At 36.8% G+C, this 9503-nt stretch overlaps 4 protein-coding genes across 4 annotated transcripts; all 4 read left to right on the top strand.

Annotated features, from left to right (window-relative positions):
- On the top strand, positions 2400–3295 carry LOC104712652 (MLP-like protein 43). Its single transcript, XM_010429594.2, has 2 exons — positions 2400–2688; positions 2794–3295. Exons 1-2 carry the CDS (start codon positions 2490–2492, stop codon positions 3069–3071), a joined length of 477 nt encoding a protein of 158 aa, XP_010427896.1. The 5' UTR covers positions 2400–2489; the 3' UTR covers positions 3072–3295.
- LOC104712651 (MLP-like protein 43) lies at positions 3806–4972 on the top strand. Its single transcript, XM_010429592.2, has 2 exons — positions 3806–4121; positions 4409–4972. The coding sequence occupies exons 1-2, from the start codon at positions 3923–3925 to the stop codon at positions 4684–4686; spliced, it is 477 nt and encodes a 158-aa protein (XP_010427894.1). The 5' UTR covers positions 3806–3922; the 3' UTR covers positions 4687–4972.
- Positions 5930–6864, top strand: LOC104712650 (MLP-like protein 31). The gene is made up of 2 exons (XM_010429591.2): positions 5930–6205; positions 6295–6864. The coding sequence occupies exons 1-2, from the start codon at positions 6004–6006 to the stop codon at positions 6570–6572; spliced, it is 480 nt and encodes a 159-aa protein (XP_010427893.1). The 5' UTR covers positions 5930–6003; the 3' UTR covers positions 6573–6864.
- On the top strand, positions 7094–9502 carry LOC104712648. The gene is made up of 7 exons (XM_019229408.1): positions 7094–7522; positions 7767–8008; positions 8114–8236; positions 8315–8431; positions 8539–8721; positions 8865–9006; positions 9131–9502. Exons 1-7 carry the CDS (start codon positions 7162–7164, stop codon positions 9307–9309), a joined length of 1347 nt encoding a protein of 448 aa, XP_019084953.1. The 5' UTR covers positions 7094–7161; the 3' UTR covers positions 9310–9502.

Genomic DNA, 9503 nt, shown 5'->3' with positions numbered 1-9503 from the left:
TGTGTGTGTGTGGTCTGTAGTGAAAAAAGTACGGCAGGCGGTATTAATAACGGCTGTCACCTCTTTGTGTTTATTCGAGGGAAAGGCTCTTTGAAAGCACTCTCGTCTCTTTACCATTACTGTCTTCACTTTCTTTTTGTTCACGAATACGTTACGTAATTTTTAACTAATTATGGATTTTGACGTACTAATAATTGTGTTTAGGGGTTTTCTTGGTAATGACGATGAGTTGTGTTTATTGTTAATCAATCTCATGGTGTAACAGTGACACATTGTCCAATGTTCTTTTGAGGCATTGACTTTGTTGGTTTATTAGAGGACAGCTCACTGTGCTTAAAAGTTAAAATAAGATAAAATTTAGCACCCTACTCTTTTTATTTTTATCGATTATTGCGGTCAAAGTAGATGAGATTGGGACGTTCTAGTCATTAGTCAAGTTTTTTTTCTTCTTCTTCTGTATACGGTATACCATTTAATCTCACGTTTGTAATACTAGTATTACTATTACCGTATTACGTATTCAAGTTAAAAATGATACTGCAATAACTGATGTCTTGACCCTTGACCGAGAAAAACAAAATAAAACAATAATTGCTGCAATATCTGAATCCTTCAGGACTTCATATAAACTAATAACATCATGATTTGGCGAGGCAGAAATTGTTTGTGAATGACAAACTCAGATTTCAAAATTATTTGTTTACCTCCATCACCGTCGATCGCAATATAGTATCCGGTTTCGTTATTAAATAGACAAACGAGACTTAGCTTTTCATCGAACCATGAATTAAAAAGTTAAGTAAAAAATAATACTCTCTCCGTTTCAAAATATAAAATATTTTGAGAGAGGCACGCAGATTAAGAAATAACTACTTTAAAAATGTTCAACTAATCATAAACAATACTGCATAAAATAAATAATAAGAAAATATAAAAGTAATCTAAAAGTTATCTAGAAAGTTGAAAATAGGCCTGAGCAAATAAACCGAACCCAAGGAACCGACCCGACCCTGACCTGCAAAAACCCGACCCGACCCCGACCCGCTTCTGTATAAATAACCACTCGGTTTTTGTTTCCAAATACCCACGGGTATCGGGTATTACCCGAACCGAACCCAAGGAACCGACGATATCTGTTTGAACCCGAGAACACATTTATTCATACATGATATCACATATATTGCCATATTTCCGTTTGCCTTAATCTCCTCTCCTTGAATCCTTGTGAATCTTCTTTACTTTGCATAAACATGTCGAAGTTGCCAATTTTTGTCCGATTTCAAGAATCTTTGGCTTTTATAAACCAAAACTCTCAAATTGGATCTCCAAAACCTAATTCCGCTGTTAGTCTCATCTTTGGGTTCTCCGTTCATAGCAGCTAGACATGCTTTTGCGAGACATGTTTTTCTTTGTTGGGATGTTTAAGTTTCGTTTGCTTTGTTGGGATGTTTAAGATTTTAAGACATGCTTTTCTTTGTTGGGATGCTTATTTTGCGAGACATGGTATGTGTTTGAATTGTTTTGCGAGACATGATATGCTCAGTTTCATTTGTTTAAGATTTCATGTTATGCAGTTTCATTTGTTTTTCGGGTTATTCGGGTTTTTTGGGTACATTTCAGGTTTTTGTGGGTACTTTGGATATGTTTGAGTAGGTACTATCCATAACCGAATATATTTTGGATACATTACAGGTTTTTTAAAGTCATTACCCAAATAACCCGAACCCGAGAGGAACCGAACCTGACCCCGACCCGAAATTATATGAACACCTGCTCGGATCCTATATTCGTAAACCCGAAAAACCCGAACCCGAATTACCCGAACCTGACCCCGACCCGAACACCCAAATGCCCAGGCCTAGTTGAAAACATCCAAAAGAAAGAAAAACCTCTAAAACATCCTATATTATGAGACGGAGTGAATATCACAAGAAAACCAAATTTATAAATTATATCCAACTCTCACTCCCATGCAATCCTTGGGCTTCAACCTATTGGGCTATAACTTTCATCTTAGGTTCAATTATATTCTACTTGTGGGTTTGTTACTAGAGTAACTTTAATTGAAAAAAAAAAAAGTTACCACAACAATTCTTATTCTCATAAAAGGTTCAACACACGACAAAAGTATATTACGACAAGATGAAGTGGGGAGAAACTTTGTAGCGAGCGCCTCAGCCAAATGAACTAATGAAGCATGAGAATAATGTCATCGATCATTACTATAAAATATAACAAGACGCAAACAGTGTAAAGATGAAATTACTATGATGGCCAGGTGGAGCAAAACTATCCATGATATTATTCTAATTATTATTTTTTCTTTTTGAATAAATATCATGATATTATTTTAAGTTTTTAACGATCAAGAATGGTTCTATCCATTAATACTTTGCTCACTATTTCCTCTACAAATAGAGGCTAAATGACTCAAGAAGAGAAACACACTCATCTCTATACCTTATATTTTCTTAAGATTAGCAAAAATCATGGCAGAAACGTCGAGTTTGGTGGGAAAGCTTGAGACAGAAGTGGAGATCAAAGCTTCGGCTGAAAAGTTCCATCACATGTTTGCCGAGAAACCACACCATGTCTCCAAAGCAACCCCAGGCAGAATTCATGGATGTGAGCTGCACGAAGGCGACTGGGGCAAAGTCGGCTCTATAGTCATCTGGAAATACGTTCATGGCAAGTAAATAATCCCTATTTATCTTTTTCTTTGCATGACTAATGGCTTCATGTTGATTCGTAAAGTCAAACCTAGGAAAGTACAATGTTGATCAATTGGTGCAGATGGAAAGGTAGTAGAGGGGAAGAATCGGATCGAGGCAGTTGATACAGAGAAGAACCTGATCACGTTCAAGGTTATAGGAGGTGTGCTAATGAAAGAGTACAAGAGCTTCGCATTCACAATCCAGGTGACCCCTAAGCAAGGAGGACCAGGGAGTATTGTACACTGGCACCTTGAGTATGAGAAAATTAGCAACGAGGTGGCTCATCCGGAAACTCTCCTCCAGTTCTGTGTCGATATCTCCAAAGATATCGACGAACATCTCTTATCCGAGGAATAAAAAATTACTCCTTTTGTATGTGTGTGTGTGTGCGTGTCTTAAAGCTTATGAGAATGCTACGATCCTCTGTGTGGGTTACTTAATAAAAGCATATAATGTTTTAATGTTTTATGTTTTGGAAATTAATATGTCTTTCTGCTACGAGTTTTGAAAAACTCGGATTTCAAGTTTATTTGTTTACCACCATCATGGTCGATCGTAATAATATCCGGTTTCATCAGTTCTACAACTAGTTGTTTTTTTACATGTTTTTACAGAAATATTGATCAATTCTAGAAGAATTTTATTAAATATATCCAAACTCTCATTCCCACGACAATCGTGATCTTCATCATTAAGACGCAAATAGTTGGGAAGATGAATTATTATGATGGGGCCGTGGAGAAACTACTATTCATGATAAAACTATCTTTTCTATTTTAAATTGTTTTTTCATAATTTTTTTTTTCAAATAGAATCTCTTATTGACATCTTATTTTTATACTATCATTTTTGTCGATTTGTGTTGACTTGAAGAGAAACTTGATACCGAAAGAAACAACATGAATTATGTGCTCGATCAATAATAGCAATATATAGACAGCATCACCGTGTGATCAACGCTTGGCAGGTTAAACCTCAAATAAAGTATTGGACATGTGAATTATTATGATGGAACCGTCAACTAATCATAATATTATTTTAAGGAACAAAAGAATGGGTCTATTATTGAACTTTGTTTTTTTTTTCTTTCTATTCTTCAATACTTGCTCACTTTTTCCTCTACAAATAGAAGCTAAAGAATTCAAGAAAAGAGACACACTCCTCTCCAAAGATATCTTAACTACATTTTCTTGAGATTAGCAAAGATCATGGCAGAAGCATCTAGTTTGGTGGGGAAGCTTGAGACAGAAGTGGAGATCAAAGCTTCGGCTAGCAAGTTCCATCATATGTTTGCCGAGAGGCCACACCATGTCTCCAAAGCAACTCCAGACAAAATTCATGGATGTGACCTGCACGAAGGTGACTGGGGCAAAGTCGGCTCTATCGTCATCTGGAACTACGTTATTGGCAAGTGAACCTTATATCTATATCTATTATCTCTTTCTTTTCATAACTATTGGATTCTAAACCAAAATTCAAACTAATTAAATTGCAAAATATATGTATTCGCTACATAAATTTCATAGTAACTAAGAATAATGCGTGCAAAAGAATTGGATCTCAAATATTGATTAACAAGAAGATGACTACTACTGTGATTACACTATAAACATCTACACTTTAAAAGAAAAAAATATTCATGTTGTTCGTAAAGCCAAATCTAGGGAAGTAAAATATTAAAGCAATTGGTGCAGATGGTAAGGCAAGTATGGTGAAGGATATGATTGAGGCTGTGGAGCCGGAGAAGAACTTGATCAAGTTCAAGGTTATAGAAGGTGATCTGATGAAAGAGTACAAGAGCTTTTTCGTCACAATCCAAGTGACCCCTAAGCATGGAGGGTCAGGGAGTGTGGTCCACTGGCTCTTCGAGTATGAAAAAATAAACGAGGAGGTAGCTCATCCTGAGAATCTCCTTCAGTTTGCCGTCGGAATGTCCAAAGAAATCGATGAACATCTCTTGACCGAAGAATAGAGGATTACCCCTAATGTGTGTGTGTGTTTGTGTGTGCTTGCTAAGTACATCTACTTAATTAAGTACTTTGAAACTGCAATAATTAATGAGCTGTGCCCAACTTATAATAATTGGTGTGTCGATCGCATGTGTGTATGCATACTACTACGGTCAAGTTATGTTTGAAGTTTCTAATTTGAAGCAACGTGTAGTAGTACTATAGCTATGCGGCTACTTCAAGTTTATATGTATATTACTATCCTCTGATCACTGAATGATAGTAAAAGCAGTCTATATATATGTATCACCCCATTTCTTATCCAAATTTCAAATTAATATACAGAATGAACCAGAATGCTATTTCCAAATTTTGTCTCTTTATTTGATTCGTCACTAAATTTTTAATCTAACCCACAATCTCCTTGAATACGATTGCCACATCCTTTATACAATATTAGTATAATGTGGCTTAACTAATCCCAAAAGCAAGCTGAAGCGAAAAAGATTGCCACATCTATTATATATTGTCCAAAAATCTTTATTCCAACCGATGTCGGATTTGGACAGATGAACGATATTTTTCAACCTAGCTACACATCATACTGTTTATTTATAAATTAAAATTTTGAAGTAACGTGTATTCCTTTACAAAATATATGATCTGCGAGGGTTGACTCCAAAATGGATACGATATTTTAGGAATTACTTGGGAATATAAAATACTCAATAATACATGTATGTTCGGAGTTTTATTATATTCTACAAAGTAAGAACTTCCAAGAAGCTTATCAACGAAAAACACCTAGTGGAAATAATGAAATGATGACTCGTGTAATTGAATATTTTAAACCTTATCATTTGTTTATATGGATCCAGTCACATCCAATTCAAACTATACCAATCAAATAGCTATTCTTCAAAAATCCATATCATGCTATCTCTAGAAATATCGAAGGGATACATTCATACATACTCTTAATGAACCCATATCTAGTTTAAAAACCCTACCACGTCATTAGATATTATTTTCGTACTGCTTTCCCACTAATGTTACTCCCTGAAAATATTTTATTGTCACGAGCTACGAACTATATTTGAATATACATTAAAAATATATATATATCAAACAATTCAGGCTTATCAGTTAGCTACAGGTGGACAAACGAGATCACATAAGAGAAAGAACAAATCAAAATATTATTAACAATGAAATTAGGCTTATTCTCGGTTTATACGTTCCTCTATAAAAAGGGTCAAAAGAGCTCAGAAGAGAAACCATTCACTCTCAAAACTAAAAACTCTAAGAGACATTTATAAAATCAGCGGTAATTGTAAAAAATGGCGGAAGAGGCATCTAGTTTGGTTGGGATCATTGAGACAACTGTTGAGCTAAAATGTTCGGCGGAGAAATTCCATGACATGCTTGTCGGGAGACCACACCATGTCACCAATGCAACTCCAACCAACATTCAGGGTGCTGAGCTGCACGAAGGCGAAATGGGCCAAGTTGGTGCCATCATCTTATGGAATTACGTTCATGGCAAGTCAACTTTATATATCTTTGTTTTTATATAAGATTCATTGGTTTCCAAGTCATAACTGAGTATGTGAATGTTAATTTTGGTGCAGATGGGGAGGCAAAAGTAGTGAAAGAGAGGATCGAGTCAGTAGATCCGGAGAACAATCAGGTTACCTACAAGGTGATAGAGGGTGATTTATTGAAAGAGTACTCGAATTTCGTGGTCACCTTGCAAGTGACCCCTAAGGAAGGAGAACCTGGAAGCGTTGCACACTGGCACTTTGAATACGAGAAAATTAACGAAGAAGTGGCTCATCCTGAAACTCTCCTAGAGTTGGCTGTTGAAGTCTCTAAAGAGATGGATGTACATCTCTTATCCGAGGAATAGAGGAAGACTCCTCTTAAACCCATAAGTATGTGTTTTGTGTTTGTGTGTGTGTGAAAGTGTGACGTCAAGCACGTCTGCCAAATTTACTCTTTGAATTGAAACTGCTATAAATAATGAGATATGTGTACCAACTTTTCGTGCGAAACATCGTGTCACGAACTCATGCGTATGTATGTGCATATATACTACTACGGTCAAGTTATGTTTGAGGTTATTAATTTGAAGCGTCGTGTAGTATAGCTCTAACCTCTATGTATGCTAAGTTGCTACTATCTCGACGTTGTTTACTTTACTGCGACGTGAGTTAATAATAAAAGGCTTCAATGAAATCTCCATGTATGTTATAAAAGTGAAAAATACTAATCGTAGTATCGTACTATCAATATACCGGGTTAGGCCAGCCTTGAAATAACCGGACTTTAAAAAGAAAACCACGGTTTGGTTTGGTTTATATGGTCCGGTTAATCAGCAAGATTACATTTTAATAATATCTTAAGATATTTAGTGTTGATGACCACGAACACGATGGTGACTGTCCTAGTCAGGAACAGAGAGAGAGAGCTCTGCGCAATGTTGGTTTAGATCTTCAATGGCGGTAATCAAGTTCGTAGCTTCTCCTTCCCACTCGTTATTTCTACTCAAACGGGCTCTTCACGAACCTTTCTCTTTCAGCAACTCCTTTCCCTCATCTTCCTCGTCTCGAATCACGAATGCTTCTAAAAGATCGGATAATTTAGAAACTCATGGGTCCGATCGTGTCAATTACGAGAAAAAGCGTGTTGCTTTGAACCCTTTTCCGTTGTCTTCAAACGAGATTGTCCCTCAGAAGAAGAAACTACACCTAAATTTCCAATCTTTGTTCGGTCAACGAGCTCTGTGGCGAAAGATTTTGTTTGAATCTACAAAATTTAGAAGTATCATTCTTCTGAATGCCATTACAATCGTTTATGGTAAGCTCAAAGCGTTTCTACTTTGTTTTTTGTGTGTGCGTAGGTGTTTGAATCGATGTGTAGTTTCAAAGTTTCAATCTTTGATCTTTGTTCTGTCTTTGCGCTTAAACCATATGGGAATGGGAACAAATTGTGTTTTCAATTTGGATTGATCGAAGATATATAGTAGGAACTTGGGTTTGTTTGTTTATTGAATGTGGAAGTTTATAAGTTCTGATCTGTTGTTGACATGTTATGTTTGTAGCTAGTAACATTGCAGTTGTTAAAGAAGTTGAAGAGATCATGGATCCTGCAGCTTTTAGTGTTGTGAGATTTGTTGTGGCTGCGATTCCCTTCACTCCTTTTGTTATGCGGTCGTTGAGTGATGTGAAAACGCGTAATTCAGGGATTGAGTTAGGTTTTTGGGTTAGTTTAGGGTATCTAATGCAAGCAATTGGTCTTCTAACATCTGATGCTGGACGTGCATCATTTATTTCCATTTTCACTGTGAGTTTTGTGTGATTAGTTCTGAGTCTTTTGACAAATTCTATTAAGTATGAGAGAGTCTTGAAGGTAAAGTAATTATCTTTTTGCCTCTGATGAATGTTACAGATAATTGTGGTTCCATTGCTTGATGGTATGCTTGGAGCTATAATACCTGCACGCACGTGGTTTGGAGCTTTCATGTCTATCTTGGGAGTTTGGATGCTGGAATCTAGTGGCTCTTCTCCATGTGTAAGTGCTCGTTGATCCTTGACAAATTTGATGTTTTCTTTTTTTCAGTATTTTGACTAACTAGCTGCATTTGTTTAGATTGGTGACTTGTTCAATTTCTTAAGCGCTGTGTTCTTCGGAGTTCATATGTTAAGGACAGAACATATCTCACGTACTACAACTAAGGACAAGTTCTTATCCCTTCTAGGCTATGAGGTAAGAAAAGATTTCTTCTTAAAATAGTTTAATTGTGCTTGTGATGATTTACTATCATGGTTTGACAGAGCTGTATGTATTAATGTATGTATGCCATCTTTACTCAGACATGTGTCGTTGCTCTCTTTTCGATGGTGTGGTATTTTGGTGGAACATGGTCTACTATTTTGCAAGATTATGACCCATCTTCCTGGACATGGGACTCATCTTGGGAATCTATGGTTGCATTTCCATGGATACCTGCGCTCTACACTGGTGCTTTTTCAACTGGTGTTTGTCTGTGGATAGAGGTACATAAGGTTTCCTCGCTTTCTCCTCTAATTTATCTTTCTAGTGTCTCAATTTAATCATATGAACTTTAGCAGTTATTAATGTGATGTATATATTGGTTTCATTTTGGTGATTTTACATTCAAATTGTTCTGTCTATGCAGATGACTGCCATGTGTGATGTATCTGCCAAAGACACCGCTGTGATATATGGTTTGGAGCCTCTTTGGGGTGCGGGGTTTGCATGGTTCATCCTTGGTGAAAGGTGGGGCACAGCTGGTTGGATCGGGGCCGCTCTTGTGCTAGGTAATCTGACTTTAAGAATTCAACCATCGGGTTCTTTATTCATTTTCTAGATGCTAGTAGTTGGGTAGATATGCAAAATGATCGACTATGCTCCGGCTAATGATAATTTTCTGATCCTCTGCAGGTGGCAGCCTAACTGTACAGTTGCTTGGATCATCACCGCCACCAAAAAAGTCCCTAGAAGGTGAAGAGAGCAGAGAAGTAATTGATTGTGCCTCTGCTTCCAACAAGCAAGGGCGCTTCTCGACCTCACCTATAGTGGTTAGATCGCTAAAAGAGAGGTCTAAACTATTGGAGAAGTGATACAAGACTCTTCCATCTGTGACTTATACAAGTCTCAAGAGGCAAGCCTTAGTGTTACCCTGAGACTTTAAATGTGAATTATGTAAAGTTCCGTCACAGTTTTGAGATTCTTGGTGATGCGTCTTGTATGTGAAGAGAACAAAGAAACTATTAATATAAGCTGGCGTAAATGCTAAGCATGGTACAGATTCTAT

Source organism: Camelina sativa, chromosome 9 (genome assembly GCF_000633955.1).
Source record: "Camelina sativa cultivar DH55 chromosome 9, Cs, whole genome shotgun sequence".
NCBI lineage: Eukaryota > Viridiplantae > Streptophyta > Magnoliopsida > Brassicales > Brassicaceae > Camelina > Camelina sativa.
The sequence above is the reverse complement of the archived record's forward strand: the minus strand, read 5'-3'. Positions and strand labels throughout refer to the sequence as shown.

Bases quoted from the DNA above. Each gene is read 5' to 3' on its own strand.
- LOC104712650 (XM_010429591.2), top strand. From the start codon at position 6,004: ATGGCGGAAGAGGCATCTAGTTTGGTTGGGATCATTGAGACAACTGTT. The intron at 6,206-6,294 runs GCAAGTCAACTT...ATTTTGGTGCAG, and splicing joins CTTATGGAATTACGTTCATG to ATGGGGAGGCAAAAGTAGTG.
- LOC104712648 (XM_019229408.1), top strand. From the start codon at position 7,162: ATGGCGGTAATCAAGTTCGTAGCTTCTCCTTCCCACTCGTTATTTCTA. The intron at 8,009-8,113 runs GTGAGTTTTGTG...TGAATGTTACAG, and splicing joins CATTTATTTCCATTTTCACT to ATAATTGTGGTTCCATTGCT. The intron at 9,007-9,130 runs GTAATCTGACTT...GATCCTCTGCAG, and splicing joins CGGGGCCGCTCTTGTGCTAG to GTGGCAGCCTAACTGTACAG.
- LOC104712651 (XM_010429592.2), top strand. From the start codon at position 3,923: ATGGCAGAAGCATCTAGTTTGGTGGGGAAGCTTGAGACAGAAGTGGAG. The intron at 4,122-4,408 runs GCAAGTGAACCT...CAATTGGTGCAG, and splicing joins CATCTGGAACTACGTTATTG to ATGGTAAGGCAAGTATGGTG.
- LOC104712652 (XM_010429594.2), top strand. From the start codon at position 2,490: ATGGCAGAAACGTCGAGTTTGGTGGGAAAGCTTGAGACAGAAGTGGAG. The intron at 2,689-2,793 runs GCAAGTAAATAA...CAATTGGTGCAG, and splicing joins CATCTGGAAATACGTTCATG to ATGGAAAGGTAGTAGAGGGG.